The sequence below is a fragment of the Bos indicus x Bos taurus genome, chromosome 7 (genome assembly GCF_003369695.1).
Source record: "Bos indicus x Bos taurus breed Angus x Brahman F1 hybrid chromosome 7, Bos_hybrid_MaternalHap_v2.0, whole genome shotgun sequence".
Lineage (NCBI taxonomy): Eukaryota > Metazoa > Chordata > Mammalia > Artiodactyla > Bovidae > Bos > Bos indicus x Bos taurus.
Window position 1 is genome coordinate 95,910,703 of NC_040082.1, and position 27,999 is coordinate 95,938,701.

The following is a 27,999-nucleotide window of genomic DNA, read 5'->3' on the forward strand; positions in this document are numbered from 1 at the left end:
CTATTGAAGCCCATGAGCCCGTGCTCTGCAACAAGAGAAGCCACAGCAATGAGTAGCCCCTGCTGTCTGCAACTAGAGAAAGCCTGCATGAAGCAACGAAGACCCAGCACAGCCATAAATTAACTAATTAAATTAAACAACCAAAGCAAACAACTTCCTCTGCCAGATTGCAAATAAGGTAAGTGTTCAACCCATAAAGAAATCTGGAGGAAGGGTGTACCTGACGGAGGGGACAGGGCCCTGTGCAAAGGCCCTGTGGTGGGAATCAACTTGGGTGTTGGAAAGTCACAAAGAAGGCCAGTGTGACTGGAATGGAATAGGAGTGAGAAAGAGGAGGCAGGTTAATGATAGAGCGGGTTCCGTGGGGTCCTTGCTTAATTCTCCGGGTCAGGAACACATGTCTGGAGTTTGGGTACAATATTCTATGCTTTTTATTTGAGGTTAAGCCCAGGGGTTCAGGTGTGCTTGGAGACACCCTCCTGTGAGCAGCAGAAACCCTTAGGGTCTCAGGACTCGCAGCCATGGGTGTGCATATAGTCTGAAAACCCTGCCAGTTGGTCCAGCAATTCCTTCTTGCCCACTGTCCCATTCGCTGGCCAGTGCATGAGAAACGTCTCCTTGCCCAGGACATGGATGTATCTGTGGGTGAGAGGAGGCAAGGACAGTAAGGAGAGCCTGCTGCTTTGGAAGTGTGGAGACCTTTCTGATTTGCCCCTCTGCCCTGCTTGACGGAGTCCCAGAACCACAACCTATAATGTCCTCCACAGGGCTGTCTCGCTGTCTCCCAGCCCCACCCCAGCCCATACTACTGGGGATTAGAAAAGCTTCCCTTTGCTCTGACTCTTTCCTGCCCTCTGTTGGAAAACCACCATCCCCTAATGAACAGTGTTGCCAGGAGCTGTGCAGTACACAGCCTACACCTTCATTCAGGGTAGCCCTGAAACCCAAGACTCCTGTTGACGGGTGCAGTAGAAATTTTGACACCAAGGACTGGCCTGGGGTAGGGAAAGGGGCCCAGGCCTGAGTCCCCAGGGTAGCAGGAGCCCCCCAGCCACGCACTCAGACTTGACTCTCCACAGGTCTGAAATCTGGCCCATTATGAGGTATGTTTCGTGTTCCTGCAGCCCCAGGGAGTCTTGGCAGGTGGTGTGAGTGACGAATTTCTTTACGGCGAGGGGTTTGGCAGAGTCCGTGCCTGAAGGAGATGAGAGCCAGTGCGTGTTCACCTGCATGGGCCTGGCTTGCCCCCACTTTGGGACCCCCGGTGTAGGCTCCCACACCATCTCCTCTGCCACCTTGGACATACCACTCTTGATGATGGCTTGGAGCTTCATGTTGTAGTAGATGTAGGGGTTGGAGTCAGAGGTCTCCACAGACTCCAGACTGGCCTTGTACACTGGGGAAGGGGGCCAAGGGTGTGTCGTGTTGCTGTCCAGTCTGCAGGTGTCTGCCCCCTACCCCCCCTGCCAAGCCCCACACTCACCAAAGTCCACTCCAGCCTCACAGGCTGCTGTCTGGAGCTCCTCCTGACTCAGGTGGTTACTGTCCTTCTTTGGGGATGGGCACTGCTCTGGAAGGTTGGGGGAAGGGGAGGGTGCTCTGGCTGCGCTAGGAGTGGGGCCCTTCTCCACTCTGACCCCCATCCGGCCCCAGGCTCAACCCCCGGGGGAGGGACGGATCTGGCCTTTCTGGTCTGTAGTGTGCTCTCTCCTCCTCTGTCTCTTTTTGTCTTTCTCTCTCTCTCTCTCCCTCTCGCGGTCTAAACTCAACCCAGAAGGCACCCAGGAGGTGATAAAAAGCTCTTGAATCCCTAGCCTGGCAACCCCAGCCCTCCGTCTCCATGGCCTCACCCTCCGCGCATCTGCACACGTCTTTGTCGCAGATCTTCCGCAGGGAAGCGTGCTCTGTGGGCAGGTTGTAGAAGGAAGTGCACCTTCGGGCTGCGAGAGGGGGCGAGTAAGTCGGGTTGGCTTGGGCCTCTGGTCCTGGAGGGCTGGGTGCCGGTCTGGCCCCGCCCCCAGAAGGCCCCTGCCTATCATTTTAACATTCTTCACGCTTCAGCCGTGTTCGACTTTTTGCGACCCCTTGGGCTGTAGCCCACGTCTCCTCTGTCCATGGGATTCTCCAGGTGAGAATACTGGAGTGGGTTGGGAATCTTCCCGACCCAGGGATCGAACCCACGTCTCTTAACGTCTCCTGAAGTCGCAGGAGGGTTCTTTACCACTAGCGGGCACCTGGGTGCGCAGCCACGCCCTTAACAAGTCCCTCCTCTTTGAAGACCCTGCCTGCTTTTTGCCCATCCTGACCCAGCAGGCCACGCCCAGTCCCTTCTCCGCTCGGCCACACCCTCTTCCAGGCAACCTACTGCCCCACCTCCCCGCCCCTTTAACCACCAACGAAGGACACGCCCCTCAGCACCACGCCCCTTAAGTTCCTTCCCTCTGGCCAGCCCTCCCACGGAGCCAAAGAAGACCCTCTCTGCCACGCCCCATTTCGTTTTTTGGCTCCGTGCGCCTCACCCTTCTGTTTTGTTTTCTGACCCTATCCTTCTCAGGCCTTGTACGCTCTGAGGATCCCCTCCATTCCCAGGCCCTGCTCACAAGGCTCGTAGTAGTCGTAGACTGTGACCTGGGCAGCCTGCAGGAACTCGGCCTTCAGCATCCTGTGGACCCGGAAGCCGAGCACGGTGTCTTCTTTGTGGGAGAGCTGGAGGAGGGGCGTACTGTCTGAGGCACGCAGGGCCACCGAGCACGGGGATACCGATTACAGGGCCTTGGTCATGACCACTGACCACGTGGTCTTGAATACTGAAGAGCCGACCTCAGGGCATGACTCTCCAGCATCACTGACCAGGGTGCTGACCGTCGTTTCTTGGCCTCCCTGCGGCCCGCACAGCCCTGGCAGAGGACACCTGGCTTGCCTTACCTTCTCCAGGTAGAGGACAACGGTGCTGTCACTGGAGTTCATCTTGGTCTCGTACTGGAAGGCGTACCTCTCCACCTCGCTCGTGAGCTGGGGCAGAAGGTGAGACCTGCCAGTTGGCAGAGATCCACAGAGGCATCCAGCCCTGAGAGCTCCACTCTTAGAGGTCCCAACCTTTGTCCAATTAGCTCCAGTGTTGGGGAAACTGAGGCACAATCAGGGCAGAGGTTAAGCTAAAGTTGACCATGGCCACTGACCTTGGGGCACAGACCGTGGGGGCATTAACCTGGGGGCCTTGACCCACAGACAGGCGCTCTGCACCCACTTGGGGGGTGTGGGAGGTTTCCAGGACATCCCCGCCCTGCTCATTACCTGTTTGAGGTCATCCTGGTTGGGGTAGAAGCCAGTGAGCAGGGAGATCTCCATGATGGTCATTGTGGCATCTCGATGACCCTGGAACCTGGGGATTTCACAGAGCGAGTCTCTTCCCACTGTCCTCTTGCCCCTCCCCCACACTCCCATTGCTGTCACCTCTTGCCTGGACAAGGGCAGTAACCTCCTCCTGTGACTCCCTGTCACTCTTCTGCCCCCAGACAGCATATAGCTTTAGCAAACAGAAATCTGATACATTGCCTCCTGGTTTACCCTCCTTGCTTTACAAAATGCCTGGTCTCATCCTTCCAGTTCACTTCCTCCCACTCCAGCCTCCAATTTGATTGCTCTGAAGTGTTGGTCTCTCTCCTGCCACTGGACCTTGGCTCATGCTGTTCTCTCAGCCTAGAATTCTCCTTCCTCCCTCTTTGCCCTGAAAAACCCTTTCATCTTTGCAATCTCACCTGATGCATCCCTTCACCAACCATGCCCCCCACCCCCGCCCAGAAGCCTTCCTCAGCCCTCACAACTGATAATTCTCTAATTTGCCCTCCCGCGGCTCTGTGGACCTCTCCTTCACCACATTTAATCACAGTGGTCATTTTGCATTGATTTTGGGTGATTATTCAGTTATTGTTTATCTCTCCTGAGAGGCTGTGGGCTTCAGCAGGCAGGGAGGAGCTGTCTTGCTCACAACTGTCTCCGTAGCTCCTAGAACAGAGCCTGACACCCAGGAAGCACTCAGTACATGTTTTGTTACCTAGACTTGGGCACGGGTATTTGGGAGACAGCCAGACTGGAATGGGAGCTGGAATGTCTGGAGAAAATGAAGCCAGGGGAGAGCCACCACGCTTGGAGCAGGCTCTGGGCATCTGGGTCATGGTGCATGTCCACCATTCAGGAGCCTGCCATTCTGGACATGGCAGGATGGAGGACAGGATTGGGGCAGTGGGATGGTAGACAAGCAGGGGAGGGCAGGATGAGAGGTAGCGATGATGGAGCAGGCATGGAGAGGTGGGTTTGGCTGGTTCCCAGCCTCCACTCAGTACACAGGGAGAGCTGCTAAGGACTCTGGACTCCAGGAGGTGCATCATTCCTCCTGCCTAGGTGAAGATCTGTTCTCTGACCTTGTTTCCATCCGGAGCTGAAAGGTTGCTTCCCCCTTTTTATTCTCTGCAGAAAGAAAGCAGGAATTTAGAGGCTGGTAACATAGTCTCTGGAGCTGGCTTCCTGGGCTCAAATCCTGGCTCTGCTGTGTGACTTTGAGCAAGTTGTTTAACCTCTCTGTGCTTTGGTTTCTTAATCTGGAAAAGGGGATCATGATATTCCCAATCAAGTTGGTTACTTTTAAGTGAGTAAATACAAGTAAAGCATTTAATATAGTGCTGGATCAGGGCTTTCTAATGGTGAGTTATTATTACTATCATTTTACTACTACTATTAAGAAATATGACACCAACCAAAGTTCTGGTCACTTTTATTTTCATTTATTTATTTGTTGACTGCACAGTGTGTGGGATCTTAGTCCCTTGACCAGGGATTGAACAAATGCTCTGTGCATTTGGGCATGGAGTCTTAACCACTGGACCACCAGGGAAGTCCCCTCTTGGTTACTTTTAGTCCCCAAAAGTCTTGGGACTGGTGAGGCTTGTTTTCTCCCACTACTCTGACAGTGAGTTCCCAGTGGCAGAGCCTTGGCTCTTCCTTCTTCGTACTCAGGACTGGAAATTCTAGAATCCATTTCTTCCTCTTTTAAAAATTTTATTTTTTGGCCACACCATATGACATGTGGGATCTTAGTTTCCTGACCAGGGATTGAACCCATACCCCCTGCATTGAAAGTGCAGTTTTAACCACTGGACCATCAGGCAAGTTCATTTCTGATCATCTCCAACACCCCTTCCCTGGTCCAGTCCATCATCTCCTGCAGGAACAGCGCAGTTGCCCCCTCCTTGTTGTCCCAACTCCCGCCTGTGCCCTCTATAGTCTGTTCCCCCCAGAAGGAGCCTGTGCAAGCCTGTTGTATATCACGTCCCTCCTCTGCTCAGAACCCTCTCTGGCTCCTACTTCCCTCCAAGCCAAACCCAAAGTCCTCACCATGGTCTGCAAGTCCCTGCCTCATCATCTCTCCGACTCTTCCACCTAAAACTACCCCTTCCTTCTCTGGGGGCTTCTCTGGTGGTTCAGACAGTTAAGAATCTGCCTGTAATGCAAGAGAGCTGGGGTTGATCCCTGGGTCAGGAAGATCCCCTGGAGAAGGGAATGGCTACCCACTCCAGTGTTCTTGCCTGGAGAATCCCGTGCACAGAGGAGCCTGGCGGGCTACAGTTCATGGGGTCACAAAGAGTTGGACACAACTGAGCGACTTTCACCTTTGCTCCTCTGTAGCCACACTGGCCTCCCTGCTGTTACTCAAGCCAGGTGACCTCATTCTTGTCTCGGGGCCTTTGCACCTGCTGTTTTGCCTGCCTGGAGTGCTCTTCCCTCAGATCCTCCACAACTCACTCTCTCACATCTTCCGTATCTCAGTTGAAAGCAGGCTGGGGAGAGCTTCCCCTGGACCTCCTTCAAGTCTGTAGCACCTCTTCCTACTTTATTTTAGGTGACACTTAGTCATCACCTGCTACTATGCTACGTATTACATTTTACAATGCAGATTCTGCTAGAATCTGCTAGAGTGTGATTTCCCAGAGGAGAAGGGCTGTTTTTCTTGTTCATGCTTATGTTCTCAGGGCCGAGAAACTGAGTGAAGCACATGGTAAATGCTCACAGATTCTTTGTTGAGTGGCTGAATAAAGCAATAGATGTGATTACTGAATGGTAGCTAAAATAAAATAATAAAAAAGACGAGATAGGGACTTCTCTGGTGATGACAGTGGATAAGAATTTGCTTGTCAATGCAGGGGACTTGAGTTCGATCGCTGGTCTGGGAAGATTCTACATGTTGCAGAGCAACTAAACCCATGACTTGCAGCTACTGAAGTCTGAGCTCTAGAGCCTGGGCTCTGCAGCAAGAGAAGCCACCGCAGCGAGAAGCTGGGGCACCGCAACCTGCTTGCTGCAAATAGAGCAAGCCCGTAGCACAGCAATGAAGACCCAGCACAACCAAAAATAAATAAATAAACACAATTATATTTAAAAAAAGAAGAAGAGCATCTCTGGGTCCAGGCTCACCTTTCTGGTTCTCGTTTAGAGTCACATTCAGGTGATACTGCTTGCAAGTGTTCTCCAGGAACTCTGGGGACCTGTGGTACACGGTCAGGATCTGTCGGGCAGGGGAGAGGTCAGAGCTCACTCACGCATACTCCTTTCCTCCTTGCTTCAATTCTTGCCTGCCCAGCTCTCTGCTCCATGGGGGATTCACAGCAAGGTCTTTCCTCCTCGATCCAGTGCATTCAGTGGCCAGAACAGCCTATGGAGTGTACGCCACCTCTGTGCAGTAGAACTTCCTGCATTGATGGCAAAATAGCCTCTATCTGTGCTTTCCATGTGGCAGCCACTGGACGCATGTGGCTATTTTTGGTTGTGCCATACAAGATCTTAGTTCCCTGACCAGGGATTGAACCCATGCCCTTTGCAGTGGAAGTGCAGAGTCTTAACCACTGGATTTCCAGGGAAGTCCACACGTGTGGCTAACCAAGCACTTGAAATGTGGCCAGTTCCACTGAGGAACTGAATTTTTAATTTTATTTATTTTAAAATTGACTGAAGCTGAAGACAGAGTGTGACTTGCCTGAGGTCACACAACAAAGGCAGGGACTCAACTGTGACTCCATCGCCTGACACATGAGAGCGGGCTACCTTGAATTCAGTGACCAAGAGGGCTGTCCTCCTGGATCACAGGGCAGAGGGTCAGATGAGGTAATGGAGCCCCCAGATATTGGGGGAAGGATGCAGTTGTTCTCTGGGCCTTGGGAGGCACCCTGGAGGGAGAATCTTCCTTTGGTGGGGCAAGGAAAGAGACATCTTTTCAGGGACTCAACGTAGCAAGGACTCAATATCCAAAAATCTTTGCCCTTGAGACTGCCCTGGGGGTCCAGTGGTTAGGACTCTGTGCTTCCACTTCAGGGGATGTGGGTTCCATCCCTGGTGGGGGAACTAAGATCATACATGCTGCATGGTGTGGCCTAAACAAAACAAAACAAACCAAAACCCCAAGTATCTCTGGCCTTTACCCCAACTCTTGACTTACTGCAAGTGAAAACCTTATTTCTCCACCTGTCAAATGGAGCCCATATTTTTACCTACTTCTCAGGGTTTTTTTGAGGTGTCCTTAGCTTGATTCCCATATTTGTGCTCTAAATGATAGCTAAGCTTATTGGTGATATCAACCTTGTTTTGGAGTCTATATTTGCCTCTCTTCCCATGAACAGAGAGAGCCCTGGGCTCTAGCTAAGGAACACAAGACCTACCGAGATGGTGCCTCTTCCAGTGCCGCTGGCTTTGATCTGTAGCTCTTCCTCAGCAGAGAACTGAAATGAAGAGGGAGGAGGATTTGAGGGCAGAGGAAGCAGCAAAACATGGCTCACATGCAATGAGGATGAAGAGGGAAGCATCCATGGGCACTGGGAACTCAATTATTTCCCTAACTTGGGGTCTAGTGACTCTCCTGTCCCTCTCCATGAAGATGGCTTGACTTTTCCTTCTTGACTGAGCATTTGTGGTATCTACACTGTCACAGATCAGCTACAACTGCTGACTCAGTCCTAATATAGATCTGTCCGCACCATCAACTTTGCAGTGTCTCTGAAGTTCCAAATGTGTGAAGCCCCACCAAGACTCTTTTCTTTGGCTTCTCTGCACCTAGTCTTGTTCCCCTCATACATTCTTCCCTCATTTGCTTGAGCAAAATCTTATGCATTCACATCCAATCACATCACCCCTGCTTAAATCCCACTGGTATTCTTACAACACTCTGGCCTCAGGGCCTTTGCACTTGCTGTTTCTTCTGCCTAGATCTCCAGAAGGATCACACCTCCCTTTCCTTAAGATCTTTGCTCAAGTGTAACCTTCTTGGTGAGACCTTCCCTGCCCAACCTACTTAAAATGACAACTGCTTGTTCCTACCTCTCTCCCTGTTTCATTCTTTCCCGTAGGTAGCACTTGTCATCACTTAACACATTACGCATCTTACTTATTCACATCTCTTTATCGTCTGTTCTCATTAAAATATAGAATTCTACAGGGACAAGGACTTTTTTTCCTGTCTCATTTATGGCCATATTCCCAGAACCTAGAACAGTGCCTGGCACACAGTAAGTGCCCAGTAAAGATAACTGAGTGATTGAAGGTAAGTATCACCTCCTCCATGAGGTAAGGTCATGGAGATTACCTTTTCTACCATACCCAGGTTATTTTTTTCCTTTATATACTTATTTCCTTCCCCTGTGTTCAGAAGCTTAAAACAGAATATAGAATTAAATTTATTGTCTTAGTTTCTTTCTAGACTGTAAGTTCATTGAGAGCAGGGAACACAGATGCTTCATAATGTACTCCAGGAGAATGTTTGGCACACAGTAGGTGCTCAGGAAGAATAAGTGAACCAATACATTGACAGTGTTGCCTATGGTGGCTAGATACTATTGATGAGGGAGACTGTCAGGGACATGACTCTTGGCCTCATCTCCAGTGCCACTTCCGTGTGGACTTCCTGTCTGCCCCTGAGCTCCATACCTTTGCTGACCGTAGCTGGTAGGCATTCTTTTCATCAATGACCCATTCCACATGCAAGGCTTTCTTGGAACTTTTGATCTGGATGTGGAGATCCTGGACACCTTCGAAGGGGACAGCCTCGCGAAAGCGGGTGAGGGCTTCGATGGCCACGACCGTGGTCTGGGTGTTGGGACAGGGTGGGTACGTGGGTGTGTGTTGGATCAGCACCAGAGACAGCACATTGGGACCCCTCTCCCCAACCCTGTGGGTACCAGCACCGTGGACAGCTCCACCCAAAGGGCCAGTCGTGTCAGCACCTTGGCTAGCAACCCAACCCTCCACCCTTGACCCCTCCACCCCTAGTTTCCATTTGGTCACCTGGGTGGACTGGAAGCCTCCTCCCAGCTGCCGTTTCTTCAATAGCCAGTTGGCGATGGCATGCGTTTCATTGCGCCGACCCAGCTCCAATTTCTGCATCAGTGCATAGGCCGTGGCCTCAATGGTGTACAGGGAGTCGTCTAGGTCCAGGTCATCCAAACCCACTGGCCAGTGGGTTTTGTCTAGAAGATAGGTGTCCCCCTGGTCATGTAGATCTGGAACCACCTCCCTAAACCTGTCCTCTCCTTGTGTCATTGTTGTTGTTCAGCTGCCAAGTCATGTCTGACTCTTTGCGACCCCATGGACTGCAGCACGCCAGGCTTTCCTGTCCCCCACCACCTCCTGAGGTTTGCCCAAGTTCATGTCCATTGAATCAGTGATGTCATCCCACCATCTCATCCTCTGTCACCCTCATGGCTATTTTATTGAGCACCTACTTTATGTGAAAACCTTTGCTGAGGAGACATATGGACACTGAATTTTTCAGAACCACTCTAGGGGACAGGGACACTATTTAGAGTTGAGGAAACTGAGGTTCAAAGGAGCTCCTCCACATCCTTCCCAGACCCACCACAAGTGAGTTTCTCTAACTCCACTCCTCTTGACTTGGGGGATGGAGAGGATGAGATAAGGACCCTCAGGGATGGGATAGGGCAAGACCATGGGAAGCAGACCCCTCTCAATTACCTGTGTCTAATGACCTTCTTTCTAGCCTCAAACATACCAAGCACTTGCCCGCTTCAGGGCATTTGCATGAGCCAGCCCCTCTGCTTGGAATAACCTTCTCATGAAGGTGAGCCTTCTCGTCTTTCATTTCAGCTGAGGGGGTCGCCTTTTCACAGAGGCCCTTCCCAGTTCTGCGGTCTATACTTCCCTCCCCTCATCATCATCGCTCCCACCCACCTTGTAGGTTACTACCTCAGCACCAGTCTCAATTTGTCATTCTCTATTGACCTGTTTGTCTTCTGCCAGCCTCCCCTAACAACAGTGGTAGTTTTGAGGGGAGGGGCCACGTCAGTCTTGTTCACCTTGGTTTCTCAGGGCCTGAGCTCAAGGGTTGGCACACAATAGGTGCTCAGTAAATGATGAATCACACCTTGCTGGATTTGAGATCATGCACTCTCCCTCACTCTGCCTCCATGGCTATGGTGAACACATAGCTGGTTAAAAAGTGGCCCACACCCACTCTTGCTGGCAAAGCTGTCCAGGTAGTCATTGGCTCGGGGGCTCCTGATGAGGGCCAGAGCATAGGAGGTTATGGCCATGGCAAAAGTTGTCCGAATATGAGGGAGTTTTTTCTCCAGGAAGTCACCGGCACGCTTCATGCTGTCAGCCAAACTCTAGAAAGTCAAGAGAAGAGGCTAGAGGGAGGTGACGGGTGGAAGGGGTCTGGGAGTTAGAAGAGAGGGATGCATTGAGAAGGACATGATGGCAAGGGAGCATCCTGTGTGCAGGGGTTAGGGCACCTTGCAGACCCTTCCCTTCTCTTTGAGGCCTACCGGTATCTTCTGGCTGCACAACTCCTTCCCCTCATTCAGGGCGATCAGGACAAGAGCTGTGAGTGATATGTCTGCCTCAGAGCCATGGTAGCCACCCTGCAAATGCAGAACCATACCCATGATCCCTTTACCATCTTGGAGGCACCTTCCCCAGTCTCTCCTCCCTGACCTTGAACAGCTCCTGGGTGCTCTGCTCTGGGCTGGATGATGTTGAAAGCAAGATGTGGAGACAGGGAGAGGAGGAGGAGCTATCTTGAGACTTGCCTGTGTGGGGTCTGTCTTACTAACAAAAGCTGACGGCCATGGAGGATGCTGTGCTAAATTCTCTAAGCTAGCTCAAAACATTCTTGCGGCAGCTCCATTTTCTTGACAATGAACCTTAGGGTTGGAGACATGTCTCCATTGCTAGTAAATGACCAACTTAAGGTTCAAACTCTTCTCCAGTCTCCCGGGTTCCACCCTCAATCCCTGTGCTGGGTTGAATAATGTCCAGCCCTCCCCCCCAATCTTGTCCACCCAGAACCTTGGAATGTGATCTTATTAGGAAATAGGGTCTTTGTAGATGTAACTCGCTAAGTGAAGAACAGGTTATACTGGGACTTCCCTGGTAACTCAGTGGTGAGGAATCTGCTTGCTAATGCAGGAGACTAGTGTTCGATCCCTGGTCTGGAAAGATCCCACATGCCGTGGAACAACTAAGCCCCTGTGCCACAACTACTGATCTTGTGCTCTAGAGCCCAGGAACCACAACTACCAAACCCATGTGCTGCAATTACTGAAGCCTGAGAGCTCTAGAGCTCGTGCTTTGCAACAGGAGAAGCTACGGCAATGAGAAGTCTACTCACTGCAACTAGAGAGTAGCCCCCACTCGCCACAACTAGAGAAAGTCCATGTGCAGCAGTGAAGACCCAGTGCAGCCAAAAATAAATAAATAAAATTTAAAACTTAAAAAAAATTTAGAAAATAACAGGTTCTACTACTTCCCTTGGTGGCTCAGACGGTAAAGAATCTGCCTGCAATGAAAGAGACTTGGGTTCAATTTCTGGGTTGGGAAGATCCCCTGGAGGAGGAAATGGCAACCCACTCCAGTATTCTTGCCTGGAGAATTTCATGGCAGAGGAGCCTGGTGGTCCATAGGTCACAAAGAGTCAGACACGACTGAGTGACTAGTACAGGTTCTACTGGGTTAGGGTGGGCCCAATATCCAATAACTGGTGTACATATAAGAAAGCGTACACAGAAGGAAGAAAGGCATGTGATGTTGGATGTAGAGATTGGAGTGATGAGGCTACAAACCAAAGGATGCCAAGGATTGCCAGGAACCACTAAGCTTGAAGAGACAAAGCAGGATTCTCCCCTCCCCATCCCTGCCCTCCAGTTCAGTTCAGTCGCTCAGTCATGTCCGACTTTTTGCGACCCCATGAATCACAGCATGCCAGACCTCCCTGTCCATCACCAACTCCCAGAGTTCACTCAGACTCATGTCCATCGCGTCAGTGATGCCATCCAGCCATCTCATCCTCTGTCGTCCCCTTCTCCTCCTGCCTCCAATCCCTCCCAGCATCAGAGTCTTTTCCAATGAGTCAACTCTTCGCATGAGGTGGCCAAAGTACTGGAGTTTCAGCTTTAGCATCATTCCTTCCAAAGAAATCCCAGGGCTGATCCCCACCCTCCAGAGCCTTCCAAAGGAGCATGGCCCTGCCAAAACTTTAATCTTGGACTTTAAGTCTCCAGAACTGTGACAAAATAAATACATTTCTGTTGTTTTAAGTCACCTAGTTGGACTGCTTTGTTCTGGCCGTCTTAGGAAGCTAATACATAGCCCACAGCTCCTTCTTCCCAGAGTGGCCAATGAAGCCTATGAACTCTTGGATCAGTTTGCATCCATCCTCTGCTCAGAATCTTCTGTGGCTCCTACCTTCACTCAGGGGAAAAACTCAAGTCCTCCCTTTGGCCCAGAAGGCCCTGCACAATCTGTTCCACCACCTCCCTCCTCTCACCTTCTCCCCCTCTCCCCTTGCTCACTCTGTTCCAGACACACTGGCCTCCTCACTGTTCCTCAAACATGTTGGACACATTCCAGCCTCAGGACCTTTGCACATGCTGCTTCCTCTGCTTGGAACACTCTGGCCTTAGTTATCCACTGGGACTTGTTCCCTAACCTCCCCAGGTCTGTATAAATATCAGAGTGCATGCACTTGGTCACTCAGTCATGTCCGACTCTTTGCAACCCCATAAATTGTAGCCCACCAGGTTCCTCTGTCCATGGGATTCTGGAGGCAAGAATACTGGAGTCGGTTACCATTTCCTCCTCCAGGGGATCTTCCCAAACCAGGGATGAAATCCACATCTCTGATATCCCCTGCATTGGCAGGTGAATTCTTTATCACTGAGCCACCTGGGAAGCCCATCCTCTCCTCATGAAGCCTTCCAGAATTTCACACCTCCCACTTTAAAAGCTGTTTCTGGAGGCTGGTATGGAGGTATACTTGGTAGGGATGGGTGTATTGACTGGGGGAACAGGGAGGACTCAGACGCAGAGAAAGGTGGGCCAGGACTGGCAACTCGTTGAAGTAGGGTTGAGGTGGGGATGGGTCCTGGATGTACCCTACCTCCCCACATTGTAATAGAGTCCAGGATGGTCCAGAGCAGGGAGATGTGATGCTGGGTGCTGGGCCTCAGCCCTTTCCTATTCTCATTCTACCTGTGAACACCCCAGGGGGCTGACATCCCCTCCCTGTATGCAGAGCCCTGGGGTTTTATTTGAACGGCTCAGCTAGGGGGATGGTGGGTACCTGCATAGACCACATGACCACAGGGCTTTCCTCCACAAAGTTCCCATGCGTCCGCTGTCTGTGGGTGATGATCCAGTTGGCGATGTTGCAGACAGAATCAAGACTGAGCGCGCTGATTGTCATGGTGGGGTAGGCCAAGGCATAGACCCGGAATACGTAACTCGTGAGCCTGTTGGGAGGGAGACGGGTGGGTGATGGCTGGCAACGTTGACCAAGGCATTCTAGGAGAGGGGCTTCTACTCTGTGGAGAAGTCTATGCCAGACACCATAGCAACTTGGAACACCACTGGCCCCACAGCCTGCCTGCCCCAAGATCCCACAGTGGGGGTGCTCCTGGGGTCCCCAAGCCCCAGGCTTGCCCCTCCTACCAGTGTCCTCATCCTTACCAGGTGCTTCCTGGGTTTCCCTTGCTGGTGTGGTAGCTGCCATCTTCACTCCGGTGGGTCAACATCCGGCTGTACCCTGGGGAAATAGGTGGATGGGAAATTTACAGGGAGAGTTGGTGTTTGGGTGTGGTTGTCAAGGGAGGGGTCAGTTACCAGGCCGAATCTGGGGAGCAGGGTGTGGGTGAGACTTAGGGGTGCTTTGCATATTGATGGAACCCGGAGGCGGTGACTTGTCCAGGTGCAGAACGGAGGGGCCTGAAGGGCCCAGGTGTAAATGATGGTCATGGCCAAGTGTGACCGTGGGATCCAGGGGACAGTTGTATATGGGAATAAACTGGAAGTGCTGTTGGGTCCTCTGGGGAAGGGTGTGATGGGGAATTACTGCTACCAAGGATCGTGGAAGGTAAAACTCAGAAAAGGGCATATTCTGAGGGGCCATTATTATTTAGCCGCTTAGTCATGTCTGACTCTTCTGGGACCCCATGGACTGCAGCCTGCCAGGCTCCTCCGTCCATGGGATTCTCCCGGCAAAAATACTGGAGTGGGTTGCCATTCCCTTCCCCAGGGGATCTTCCTGACCCAGGGATGAACCAGCATCTCCTGCATTGCAGGCAGATTCTTTACCACTGAGCCAGCAGGAAACCCTGAGGGGCCATGACCTAGGTGTTTTCTCGGGGGCTGTTTCTTGGCTGTAATCTAAAGGTGTCAGTAGTAGTCAGAAGGGGTCACTCCAGGGTGTAGTCTGGGTGTAGTCTCTGTCGGATTCTGAGCATTGCTGCTTGGGTATTATTTGAAGGTTATCTGGAGGTTTCCTGTCTCTGTGTGTGTGTGTGTGTGTGTCTGTGTGTGTTTAATTATTTACTTGGCTGCACTGGGTCTTAATCTCAGCATGTGGGATCTTCAGTCCTTATTGTAGGCAAGCAGGATCTTTCATCATGGCATGAAGAATCTAGTTCCTTGACTAGGGATGGAACCTGGACCCCTGCATCAGGAGCGTAGAGTCTTAGCCACTGGGTCTGCAGGGAAGTTCAGGTTTACTGTTTGGGTTTAACATGGGATGATAGCATCTGGGTGTTAGCTGGATGGAGCACCATCCAGAGCATGTGGATGGAGGGTTGGTGTCTGAGTGTAACCAGGGAGAGGAGGGGTAAGTGTCCAAACTAACTTGAGGGTTTCTGTCTGGGGAAGTAGAAACTTGAGTCTGGTGCCTTAGACCACTTGGCCATCCTGACATGCTTGAGGGTCTCTGTCTGGGTGTAAGCAGGGTGTGTATCTCTGGTTGTTACCTGGGGGGTTTGGATGTAACTTGGGAAAGTGTTATCATTCAGGTGTAACCAGGAAGCCACCACCTGGGATTATTCTGGAGTTTTCTACCTGGGAGTTCCCTGGGAATGTAGCCCAGGACGTGGAACTGACTGGCTAAAGCCTGGGACAGTGTCTAAATATAACATAACCTGGGAAGTTGCTGCTTTAGGGTAAATCATGGTGTCTGTTATGAGACGTGTAGCCTGGGAGAGGGGTCAGGGTGAAGGAATAACCTGGGGGTCAGTCATAGTTGGAGGCCACCTGGGGAACTTGGTATCAATCAGGCTGTCAACTGGGAGAGAAGTCAGAGTTTGAGAATTTTATTTTTTGGCTGTGCCACAGGGCATGCAAAATCTTAGTTCCCTATCCAGGGATCCAGGGCTTCCCAGGTAGCTCAGTGGTAAAGAAGTTGCCTGCCAGGGCAGGAGATGCAAGAGATGCAGTTTTGAACCCTGGGTTAGGAAGATCCCCTGGAGGAGGCCGTGGCAACCCACTCCGGTATTCTTGTCTGGAGAATCCCATGGACAGAGGAGGCTGGCAGACTATAGTCCATAGGGTTGCAAAAGAGTCGGACATAACTGAACGACTGAGCATGCACACCACACACACACTTGTAATCAAGGAGCCAACCCATGCCCCCTGCACTGGAAGTGTGGAGTCTTAACTACTGGTGCACCAGGGAAGTCCCCTGGGAGTCAGAATTTGGATGCTATTGTCTGGGAGGGTCCAGTGGGGGCCTCCTTCAGCTCCAAGGGTACCTTGGCACTCTGCCTGAGAGACTCAGACACCCTCATCAAGGTCCCAGGAGGAGACCCGCTCTCACCTCTGGCAAGGTTCTTCATCACCTGCTCCCTGAGCTCCACCCCAACCTTGTTCCACTGGCCTGTGGAATCCAGGTAACGCGTCAGTATGACCACGGGTGTCAGGGAGCTCAGCGTCTGCTCGGGGCAGCCAGACGGGATCCTCAGCAGCCGCCATGTTTCACTGGGTGTCAGGGTCCCCAGGATGGTCTCGCCAAGGATGTCACCTGTCAGGTGGGCAGAGTCTAAGCACCAGGTCTCCCCCATCACTCTGTGCCCAGGTGGGCTCTGGAGGAGCCGGCACACACCCCCACCCCCTACCCCAGCCCCCACAGGAGCCAGCTCTGTTTCCTAGGTACCTTGGACGCTGACAAACACGTCCGCCTCTGTGTTGGGGATCTTGTTCAAGAATTCTTGTTTTGGCACCAGCTGCGTCTTGGTCTGACCTGAGCAGGCACAGCCTTGTGTGATGAGTGGGCTCTGGGACTGGGGAAGTCAGGGTGTGTAGACTTTGGGAGAAGCTCAGACTGCCCACTTAGCCAGACCCCCTCATTTCAGACCTTCCCTACACCAGAGCATGGCCCCAGGATCCCACAAGCCTCATGAAAACCCCACAAACCTTGGGGGTTCAGGAGGAAGCTTTGGGATATTTGCTCAATCTGACCCCCTGCCTGTAGGATGCAATGAAGAAGCAGGTTAAAAGCAATAGTCATAATGACATTCATAATGACGGTAAGAGGAAGTCTTGCTTAGCCATAAAGAGCAGACTCAGTCTTTCCTGGTGGTTCAATGGTTAAGACTCCTCCTGCTAATGCAGGGGACATGGGTTCAGTCCCTGGTCTGGGAAAATTCCATATGCTTTGAGGCAACTAAGTCTATGGATCACAACTACTGAGCCTAGAGCTGGACCCTAGAGTGCTGGCACTGAACCCTAGAGCCAGTGCTCTGCACCAGGAGAAGCCACCACAATGAGAAGGCCATGCACCACAAATAGAGTAACCCTACTTGCTGCAACTAGAGAAAGCCGACCAGCAGCAACAAAGATCCAGCACAGCCCAAACAAACAAACAAACAAAAAAGACCAGAGACTCTGGAGCCCAGATAACTAGGTTCAAATCCCAGCTCTTTTGCTGCATGACTTTGGACAAAATACTTCTTCCCCCTGTGCCTCACTTTTCCCATCCATAAAAGGGAGAGGATAATAATTCCTACCTCACAGAGTTGTTCTGAAGGCTCAATGAGTTAATATTTTCAAAGTGCTATATCCTAAGTATTAAACACGTGTTTGTCAAGTAAATAAAATATTATTACTGATGGGTCAGGCACTGGTTGTGTGTAATGTTCACAGCTCTCTGATCACTCATGGCTATGAGGATTATTCTTCTTGCAAATGAGGCTCAGAGAAGTTAAGTAAGCTGCCCAAGGTCACACAGCAGACACAAGGTTTGAACCCAAGCCTGACTCCAAAGTCCCAAAGTGGGGGGCTTTGTGATTGAACTTTTAAATCATTGTCACGCCCCTCACTTCTGCCTGTTTGTTGATCTTGGAACCACCACCCCCTCCCACGATCACACAGCCTGGAGCCCCAAGTGTAGACACCCCACTGTCTACATGGGCAGGAAGGGCTGGGGAGTGCCCATTACCTGGACCAGGAGTGTCTTCCTCACGTGGTCCTGGACCACAGAGCCTCTGGCCTTGACCTCCACATCCACTTTGCCTATTTCAAGTGGAAGGAGCACGAAGGGCACCACCTTGGAGGAGAAGGGGGGCACGGCCACTATCCGGCGGGAAGGGGCATCTGGCTTTGCTGCGCTGCATAATGACTCCTTGTGAGGGAACTCTACTCGGACCTGCGGCAGAGGGCACGGTTAGGGGATCTTGATTGCCTGAGGAGGCCCAGGACCCTAAAGTCACAGTCTCCTCCCTGCCTCCATCCTGAGATTCCTGAGTACGTGACAACGTAGCATAGTGGTTGAGAGTAAAGACCCTGCCTGGGTTCACACCCCTTCTTTCACTTGTTGATGTTCAGTCTCTAAGTGTTCGACTCTTTGTGACCCCATGGACTGCAGCATGCCAGGCTTCTGTCTCTTGGGTGCGGTGTAACCTCAGGAAGCAATTATCTCTAAACTGAGAATGGCCAGAGCATCCATCTCCTGGGGTTATTGTGAGGCTTAAATGAGAAAATGTCTTAGATGCTTTCGCAAGAAGGCTGCCACTTCAGTGGCCCCTTCGGTAAATGGACACACTCCATCCCTTTTCATAAAACACACCAACAGATATGTTTGAAGGGACAGGGGGAAGTCTGGGGGCTTCACCTTGACTGACTGCTGCAAGAAATTGTACAGCACAGCTTGGATCTGGACTTGCTCGTTCCTGATCACGGAGAAGGGCAACTTAAGATCCACAAAGAAGGGTTTCATAACTGTCAGCTCAAAGGGATCTGAGACGCAAAGACCTAGAACCAGGAGAGCACTCGCGGTCAAGCAAAGGCCTACTGTCCTGGGAGTGGGGGTGGGGGGCTGGTCAGGGCCATTGTTCTCCTGTTTCCTCAGCACTGGGCTTGTGGGGTCACCTTGTCCAGTCTTGATGCTGACAGCCACGAACTGCCATGTGGTGATGGAATCAGGCATGGTCACGTGGGTGGTGTAGTGGGAGATGCTGCAGGAAGCCCCAGGGGGTGGATGGAAGGGACATGATGAGTCTGTGCTGCCTAGACAGAGCCTCTGATTTGAGGGTCACTGTCTTGGGCTTAACATCACTATGGACGGGTCAGTGAGTCACCCAATTAGAGACATTTTCCTTAGAGGGCCATGATTTGGGAGGGGAACCCACTGGGATCTTTATCCCCATCCAGGAAGGCATGGGACGATTCTGAGAGCTCAGTATCACCCCGGGAGCATTGGCCCTGAAAAAAGTACATAATATGAACAGTTTCATTTACGGCAACAATCAAATTATATTACTGACCTATAGCTGTTCTAATCACGTTATGTGGTAGACAATAAGATGGTTAAATTGTTATATTTTTTAATCTTTAAGTGCATTCCTTCAGTTAGCTAATTTAGAAGCATTCAACTTGCAGAGAAGTTGAGCTACAAAGAGGTCAATACACTGGCCCAGGGTCACACAGCTCACGAGCGGCAGAGCTGGGAGTGGAATTTATGCTGCTGCTGCTGCTTCTGTTTCTCTTCCTCCTTTCTTTCGGAGAGCGATGGGCAATGCCATGTTTACTTATTAAAGACGCAATCTTGGGACTTCCCTGGTAGTGCAGTGGTTAGGAATCTGCCTGCCTAAGCAGGGGATACAGGTTCGATCCCTGGTCTGGGAAGACTCCACATCCCCTGATAATGCATGGAAGGGCCAGGGACCAGAGGCTGACATGAGGGTCATAATCCTACCCTTGTGTGGTTTTTGGCAGAGTAATGGTCTTCCAGAACCAACTTTCAGGGAACACGCTCCGGACAGGCTCGTCCTCCAGGAAGAAGTCATCTAAATCATCATCTTCATCCGCTGCAGGGGGCAGATGCCGGGCAGGGTCTCCTCTGCACATCTCCCATGACCCAGCAGACCCTTCAGTGGGGTCCTCCCACTCCAACCCTCCATCGCACTCCACACCCCCTCAGTGGAGCCCTCCCAACCCTGTGCCTCCTGCCATGGCCCCCTCACTTGTCCCCAGAAGCAGCTGCTCCTCTCGGGCCTCCCGAGTCAGGGTCTCAGACAGCTGGCAGCAGCTCAGGAAGGCAGTGATGCAGACTGGTCCATGGCGGACATGCTGGATCCTCTCCTTACATGACAGCCCCACTGGGTTCTCCCGGAGCCCAGCCTCACAGCACTTCTGCTCCAGCTCTGTCTTGAACTTGTTCACTGCAGGCCAGAGTTAGAGGGACAGAGGAAGGGCTGGGAGGGACCTGAGGAAGCAGGGACCCATCCACCTAAGCACCATGACACTCGACCTCTGTTTAGCCACATCTCTGGAAATGCTGTCCCTAGAGCTTTGCTATATCTTTCCCCTGAAGCTTCACATTGAACCCTTCCCTTGTGATGTGTTCTAATGAGGAAGTTGAGCACAGAGAGAACAATTCACTGGCCTAGGGTCACAGAGCTCAGAAGCATTGCTCTTCCTCCTTCCTTTTGGACGGGGATTGGCAATGCCATGTTTATTTATTAAAGATGTAATTTTGGGACTCCCCTGGTGGTGCAGTGACTAGGAATCTGCCTGTCAGTGCAGGGGACACAGGTTTGATCCCTGATCTGGGAAGATTTCACAAGCCACAGGGCAACTAAGACCGTGCACCACAACTGCTAGGCCTGTGCCCCGGAGCTTGTGCTCCGCAACAAGAGAAGCCACCTCAGTGAGAAGCCTGCGCGTGGCAACTAGAGCTTGGCCCCTGCTCTCTGCAACTAGAGAAAGCTGCCTGCAGTAACGAAGACCCAGCACAACCAAAAGTAAATAAATAAGCCTTAAAAAGATGCAATTTTGACTCTTGGTTCTACTGTGTATTTTTAAAAAATGAAAACACAAAACTTGCTGTAGAGTATGATGCCAAGTTGAAAGGCTTCTAAATTAGCCAACTGAAGGAGTGCACTTAAAGATTAAAATATTACAGCAGTTTAAAAATCTTGCCATCTACCATATAACGTGATTAGCACATCTATAGTTAAGTAATATGACTGATTGTTATCATAAATATAACAACAGTTTATAATATGTACTTTTCCATGAAGGTTAGCAGAATTTTTGATATTGAAATTAGACAGCGTTTTACCTAAATTTTTATTAGACTTCACTTATTTCCCCTTTATTTAAACCCACAAAGTAATTAGCACTGCTCAAAGAGACTGAAAAGTCTAATATTCATAGAATCCATCTTCTAAAAACACCTAGTTTTACCTCCCATCTTCCTTCAGCTCTAGACTTCTTGATTCACCACACCCTGGTCTTCGTCTACATGTTATCCTTTTCCGCTTTCAGTATCACAGACTCTAGACATCTAAAAACTACATTTCCAGACTCCCTTGCTGCTAGGGTGCTGGATGGAACGAGATCCTGCCATCTAGAAACTCCTGTGTGGGCTTTCCTGGTGGCTCAGATGGTAAAAGATCTGCCTGCAATGCTGGAGACCGGGGTTTGATCTCTGAGTTGGGAAGATCCCCTGGAGAAGGTAATGGCTACTCACTCCAGTATTCTTGCCTGGAGGATTCCATTTCACTTTCACTTTTCAGACGCTCTTGTATAGGATTTGGAAGGTGGAAGAGAGGTGGGGACCATTTTCCCTACCATCAGTGGTAGTTGATAGGTGGGCTACCATCTGTTTCTGTAGCAGGCATAATTCTGTGTTTCATTATTGACCCATCAGCTTCCCAAGGGATATTGACAGCAATTTCCTGAGATTTTGTGCATTGTAAGATCTCCAGTGGCATGACCTTGAGTCCCAGCAAACACCTTTCCAACTTCATTTCCAAAGCTCAGCTAATGAATTTCAAAGCACTAAACTTCCATCATTAAGTCACTCCTCTCCTCTTTGGAGTATCTAGAGTGGTTTCAGTTTTCTTTTCTAAGCCCTGGTAGGGCAATGGCAACCCACTCCAGTACTCTTGTCTGGAAACTCCCATGGACAGAGGAGCCTGGTAGGCTGCAGCCCATGGGGTCGTGAAGAGTCGGACACGACTGAGTGACTTCAATTTCACTTTTCACTTTCATGCATTGGAGAAGGAAATGGCAACCCACTCCAGTGTTCTTGCCTGGAGAACCCCAGGGACGGGGGAGCCTGGTAGGCTGCCGTCTATGGGGTCGCACAGAGTCGGACACGACTGAAGCAACTTAGCAGCAGCAGCAGCAGCAGCAGCAGGGAGCCAAGAGGGCCACATCCAGCTTTAGTACTAACCTGCTTTCCTCTTGGTCTCCAACTTCTTCAAGGAGCGGCGGCGGCGATGGCTGGGAGAGGGGCTTGGTGGGCAGTGCCAGTCTGGGAGTCAGAGGGAAGAATGAGAGGATAAGTCAAGATTGTTATCCACATTCTTGATACTTACTGGGTGCTTACTGCCTACCCAGTGCTTCATATGCATCACCTCATTTTATCTCATAGCCTCTTCACATTCAAGTTTTGACACTTAAAAGCTGTGCAGTCTTCAGCAAGTCACTTAACCTCTCTGGGTTTCAATTTCTTCAGCTGCGTAAAATGGAATAATCATAGTTCTATCTGTGAGATCATGCATATAAAAGTACTTAGTGCAGGCTCCAGCTTGCAGTAAATAAAAATCATTATTGTTTTCACGGTTTATAGCTGAAAGAAGATATGCCTAGTTGTCTCCATATATCCATTCTCCCCTGTGGCTTGTGGTATTTAAGCCTCCATCTTTAATGTATCACTCAGAAATGAATACTACATTTCCCAGCCTCCCTTGCATCTAGATGGGCTGTGTGACTGAATTTTGGCCAATAAGATGAGAGAGAAGTGTCTTCTTCTCAAGTCCCTTTGTCCTGGTGCCTGGCAGGAGGTCCTAATAAGCCTCCATCTTGGGATACAACAGAGCAATAAGCTTGAAGGAGCCTGAGTCCCAGAATAATCTCTGGCCTGTTATTGAGCAAGAAATAAACGTCTCCCTTGTTTAAGACAATGTTAATTTGTATCTCTGATACACATGGCTAAAATTGCATCTTAATTAGCACACAGTGAGTTACTTCTATACATATACATATTACTATGTATATTTTATGGTCAGATAAATTGAGAATCAGAGAGGAAATATGACTGACCTATGGTAAGTGGCAGCATCCTAGATTTTAGCTCATCTGTTTCACACCAAAGTCCATGTGCCTAACCACTGGATAGCACTTTCCCTTCCTCTACCCTCCTCCTGTCCCCAATCTGTACCTGTGCTCGCCAAAGTGTCCATCCCTGTGCTCATCTTCATGTCCAATCCAGCATCCTTGAACACGGCAAGTCTGTCTTTCCCACTGCCTGCTGTGCAGCCAATGTCATGTTCCTCTACCGTATCCCAGATCTGAGGGTCAAGAGAGGACCCTGGATTTAGAGCTTGTATTACCCCTCCAGGGAAGGTGCAATGGTACACTGTAATTGCTGGTTCAAATAATAATTTTCATACCATCATCAATTTATTGAGCTCTTACCACCTGCCAACTTCTATGCCATCCACAGGCTCCTTGAATCTTTGCAATCACCAATATTACCCATTTAATAGGTGAAGAAACTGAGGCTCCAGCTAGAATCTCCAGGAAATCTTTTGGCTCAAAGCCCACGTGCTCTTACCTTCTTCTGTGTGAACTTGTGCTTGCTGTTCAAGATATGGACAGCCTTGTCCACAGCTGCTAGCCCCACTGTGGCTTCTGCATCACCTGTAACCTTCAATGCCACCAAGCTGCTTGGTTGTATAGGCTGGACGTATGCTTCATTCTGCAAGCCAATCTTCAACTAAGCAAGGAAAAAGAGAGATGTGAGGAAAAGAGGCTCATAGGTCACCAAGGGGTTTCCTGAAGTCCACTTTCAAGTCCATGCTCCCTGCAGCTCCGATGGTGCATCTGGGAACTCCACCAGGCCAGTCTCAACTCTGCACACTTACTTGCATCTTCTTCACCTCTGAGGTTGAGCTTTTAATGCCACATCACTTCCTCTTCCTCTCCCTTGCCCCCAGGCTGAGAGCCCTTAAATTTGTACAGACTATCTCCCAAGAATTATGATGGTGGTGTACAACTATAAGGAGTTAGGCTCACCTTCTCCTGGCATTTGTCATTCACATCAATCAAAATGGAATCAGCCACCAGTTCAGGGTCCTGTCCTGTCCCCTTGGGCAGTAAATAAAAGGCCAGAATGCGGAAGGAGGGCAGCATCTTGGAAGTCACATCAATAATGGTGGATGCGAAGACACTCCCATGATTTTTTAATTCTTTGGCATGCACAATCTGACCCTTACTCAAGACCTTGGAGACAAGGGAGACTAAGGATGAGAAGGACAGGACCAGCCCTTCCCCAAGGCCATCCCAGCCCAAAAAGGAGGCCCATAGTCCCTTTGCTTCAGCCCACCCTTAGGTCTGAGTCCATCCCACATGGTTCCCACCAACTCAGCTTGCCAGGGTTGTACCAGAGAAAGAATTCCTCAGTGCAAGTCCAGCCCCTCACCAGGATGGTGAAGCGAGTGATCTTGTTACTGACAGAAGAATCTCGATTTGTGTTGAGGTTCAGTTGGAGGTTGCTGCCAACTTCTGTGCTCAATGCCTTCACATCAATGTGCAGGAAGTTCCCTGACTCATCTTGAGTTGAGTAAGGCCGAGCTGTCATACTGGCTGAAGCCTGCTCCTCTGGCTGGATTGGTGCCTCAGTTTTCACCTCGGGAGAGTGATGGACAAGTAAACCCCTCAATAACTCTTCCAGCTTACAAAATCCCAGCCCCACTATCCCTTCCCCGTAAGTTTGGTACCTGGATAGTGAGCTCCTTCAGATTTGCTTCTGTGTTGATGACCAGAGTAGCCTCACCACGTGGTGTGGTGTGTACTTTCACATTCGTGCAGCTGACGAGGACTTTGGAAGCTGGGGACCCATCAGGATTTGAGACGAAGACCTGGGGTGGAATCTGGTGTGAGATCAAGGACAGGCCGGAGGGTGGCCTTAGGTAAGAGGTGGGAACTGTGAAGGCAGCCTGGATAAGACTGCTTTGTACAGCTGTACAAGTTGTGCACTGAACGACACCAGGAGCACCACTCATTTAGTGCCAATGAATGGCGCCCCTTAGAGTTTTGCAGAGTAAAGCCAGATGTGGCAGCCCTGGGGTTTGTGTGCCAGGTGGGTAGGGGTGGGGGGGATTGAGGGTGAAAAGCATAGGAGGAGTCATGCAGGGCTTGGGGAAAGCTTGGAGTAGGATTGTCACCAGCTTTTATAATGCCCACCAGACATCTCAAAATCATCCCAAAAGAATGTATACAAAAATAGCACACTTTCTGTGCAAATGCAGTCTCAAGATAAATGTCTAAGCACCACCTTCTAGCCTGACTGTGGTCTGTAACCATCCCCCCTCCATCTTTGGAGAAATTCTGGAGCCATCTCTGTGCTTTCGGGGGATTTGAGTTACGACTTGAAGGAACCCTGGGATAGGTCTGGAGACATGATGGACTCAATTCTTAGACAAATGAATTTCTGGGAGGCAGGTGAATCCAGTGTGGGATTTTGTCTCCTGGGAAGGTCTGTTTCAGGGAAGGGGGGCCCTGAGTCCCTGAGTGGAGTAAACCCAGACTCTGACCCTAAAGCTGAATGGCATCCCCGGCTTGAAATACTGGGGTGTCTTGATGAACTTGATGTTGTATGGGCTCCGAACAATCTTCACCCCAGAGATCTCGGTCTGGACCATCTCACCCCCTGGAGAGACATGGGGACCATGAAATCTGCAGCAGATGTTAAGTTTCTTGGGGAAGAAGCAGGGCTGCTGGTACGGAAGGCACCACTTGGTGAAGGCAAGATAAGATGGTAACACAATTTCGACTCCTCCCAGTCCTTCTGGTATTTCCCAATTTCTCTGCTAAGGAGCTGGCCTGAGGTCACATAGGTGGAGTGCCTGGGTTGGAAAAGGACACAGGGTCGTGAGCTTAGCCAGGGGGCCCAGGTGAGGATGGCACCTGAGGAGAAGACAGTGACGTTGACAAAGATTGAGGCCCCAATGAAGTCCTCTTCTGAGCCTTGGAAGGCAGCCATCAGTGTGTCCTTCTGGAGGGAGATGTGGCCATGGCCTTGAGAGATCTGCTCTCAGAGTAGGAGAGAGGAGAGGAGATGGTTTCTTGGGAAGTAGGGGATAGTCAAAGGAAGGGAGGTGGGAGAAGGGGAAAGAGGGGAGAGGAGGTGGGGGAGGACAGATAGCAGAGGGGTAAGTCTCAATCACCTCCACCCTCTGCAGGGAGCTTTGGATGGGGATCCGACGGGAGTCCTGCTTCACCCCGAAGATGGCCAGAGCATGTCCATCCACTGGCTTGTTGAATATATACCTGGAGGATAGATATCCATCTCACTAGCTCTGAAGCACCCTCACAACCTCATGAGTCTGCAGACACGACCTCATGTGTTTGCCCGCAGACACGACCTCATGTGTCTGCAGACACAGCCTGTAGGACCTCATGGAGCTGGAGGAAAGGCTGTAACACTTGGGAAGGGCAGAGGGGGCCCCTGGTGACTAAGATGATTCCATTACTGACCAACACAAGCCTGGGAGGTGACAAAAGAACCCCATGAAGTCTTGTTGGGTTGCAGATGTGGCCTATGCAACCTCCCAGGATGGTAGAGGTAGGCTGCACAGCCATATGGAGCCACAGGGAAGTCTGAACAACCCTGGGGTGGCAAAGGCAGCCTGTGAAGCCTCATCAGGCAGTCTACGAGACCTGTGTAGGATGATAGAGTTGAAGAAGTGGTCTATATAATGTCAAGAAGTGACAGACATGGCCACTACAACCCTAGGCAGACAACATGGCCTGTACAGCCTTATAGAGCTGTGGAGATGGTCTGTAAAATTCCAAAAGGCAGCGAATGTAGCATTTGCAGCTTCGTTGAGCTCCAGAAATGACCTGGACAATCTCAGGAGATGGCAAAGGTGCCTATGAGACCTCATGGATCTTCAGAGACGGTCCGAACCGTGAGATATGGTGTAACTCCGTTATGAAGACAAGGTGGCTTGTGCAACCCTGGAGACCTAGGGGGTGATGTGCACAACCTCACAGGACAAGAATGTCTCATGGGTGGCAGAGTGTCTCTCTTATACCCTAAGAGCTACAGAAGGGCTCATTTCTCTGCCCATTCAGCTTCTTGGCCTCCCTGGTCCTCTGGCCAGGCTAGGGGTAAAGGGACTCACCGGGCCTGGATATTCACACCCAGAACCTCATCCCTGAGGTAGAAGAAAGTCTTGTTGGGTGTCAGCTGGACCTCAAAAGATGGGAGCACTGGGTGGAGTAAAGAGAGTTACTTACCCTCAGCATTTCACTGTGCCTGCCCCACTCCCATCCCTTCCCTGCCCCACTTGCTCCTTCCTCAATGCTTCTGGCAGCCCTGGTGGGCTGGACACATGGTCCTGTTCACCAGCCCCCAGCTCAGGCCCTGGCACATGGAACATGCACCATGAGACCTTCTTTGCATTTCCGGCTCCACTCCTTGTGGAGACCCACCTTGTCCTCCCCGGCACACCCTTCTCACCGTACTCCTTCACTTCAAAGCCTGTCTTGAACTTCTGCTTGGGAGCCGTTTGGTAACTGGCTTCAATGGTCCAGGTCCCAATACTGAGGCACAAAGAGTTAGGAGAGTTGGAGCCTGAGAAGGAAGACCTGCCCCCACTCCATCTCTAGAGCTCCTGGCAGGGTACCTGATACGCTCTGGGAGGGTGAAGGGAATCTATGTAGACACCATTATCCGGCAGGAGATCCTTGCTGATCACAGCAATCCCCTCCGGGTTCTGCAGGAATGGAAAGCAGGCGGTTCATGCCCCAGCCTTCCAGCACGTGATAGAACCTGGGGTCCACCCTCCCCTCAGGAGAGGTCACCTTGATGTCCAGAGTGAAAGTCCTGGACACAGGATCCATCCTGTGGTTCACGGTGTACACCCGGTATTGAACTAGAGAAGGAGGGAAGATTCTGAGCGTGGGCTAGGGTTTGGAGAGGGGGTGGGTATCGTCATGAGGATCTTGGGCGGTGAGGGAGGGGGGCCTTGGACAGAAGGACACCTTGGGAAGTGGAACATGGGGCCCAGGGGGGCTGCACCTGATTGCTCGGGAGTGTAGATGGTCTTGTCCGTCTGGATGAAGATGTATCCAGCGTGGGGAGCCACCAACACCAGCTTATTCATGGATGAGGAAACTGAGGTGGGCGCCCAGTTTGCCTCGATGATGACATACTGCATCCCGGGT

The 27,999-nt window shown here is 50.9% G+C and overlaps 1 protein-coding gene across 1 annotated transcript; it reads right to left on the bottom strand.

Moving 5' to 3' along the window:
• Positions 1 to 407: 407 nt before the first annotated feature.
• Positions 408 to 27,992, bottom strand: LOC113896348 (complement C3-like). Its single transcript, XM_027548570.1, has 39 exons — positions 27,854 to 27,992; positions 27,637 to 27,707; positions 27,466 to 27,548; positions 27,293 to 27,375; positions 26,955 to 27,042; positions 25,995 to 26,097; positions 25,735 to 25,855; positions 25,362 to 25,477; positions 24,546 to 24,686; positions 24,248 to 24,454; positions 23,842 to 24,048; positions 23,381 to 23,542; positions 22,985 to 23,114; positions 21,995 to 22,075; positions 19,776 to 19,973; positions 19,508 to 19,619; positions 18,682 to 18,767; positions 18,425 to 18,564; positions 17,753 to 17,959; positions 16,729 to 16,780; positions 16,469 to 16,555; positions 16,133 to 16,336; positions 14,005 to 14,080; positions 13,619 to 13,787; positions 10,824 to 10,919; positions 10,511 to 10,664; positions 9,325 to 9,506; positions 8,968 to 9,126; positions 7,707 to 7,766; positions 6,469 to 6,559; positions 4,422 to 4,467; positions 3,295 to 3,382; positions 2,926 to 3,012; positions 2,601 to 2,706; positions 1,851 to 1,940; positions 1,484 to 1,570; positions 1,307 to 1,396; positions 1,060 to 1,195; positions 408 to 639 (listed from the first exon to the last, which is right to left on the bottom strand). Exons 1-39 carry the CDS (start codon positions 27,990 to 27,992, stop codon positions 507 to 509), a joined length of 4,668 nt encoding a protein of 1,555 aa, XP_027404371.1. The 3' UTR covers positions 408 to 506.
• Between the last annotated feature and the right edge of the window lie 7 nt (positions 27,993 to 27,999).

Coding starts and splice junctions, on each gene's coding strand:
- LOC113896348 (XM_027548570.1), bottom strand. CDS start 27,992: ATGCAGTATGTCATCATCGAGGCAAACTGGGCGCCCACCTCAGTTTCC. Junction 23,115..23,380: donor ACAAGTTCACACAGAAGAAG/GTAAGAGCACGT, acceptor CTTGACCCTCAG/ATCTGGGATACGGTAGAGGA. Junction 19,974..21,994: donor GGAGACCAAGAGGAAAGCAG/GTTAGTACTAAA, acceptor TCTGGCCTGCAG/TGAACAAGTTCAAGACAGAG.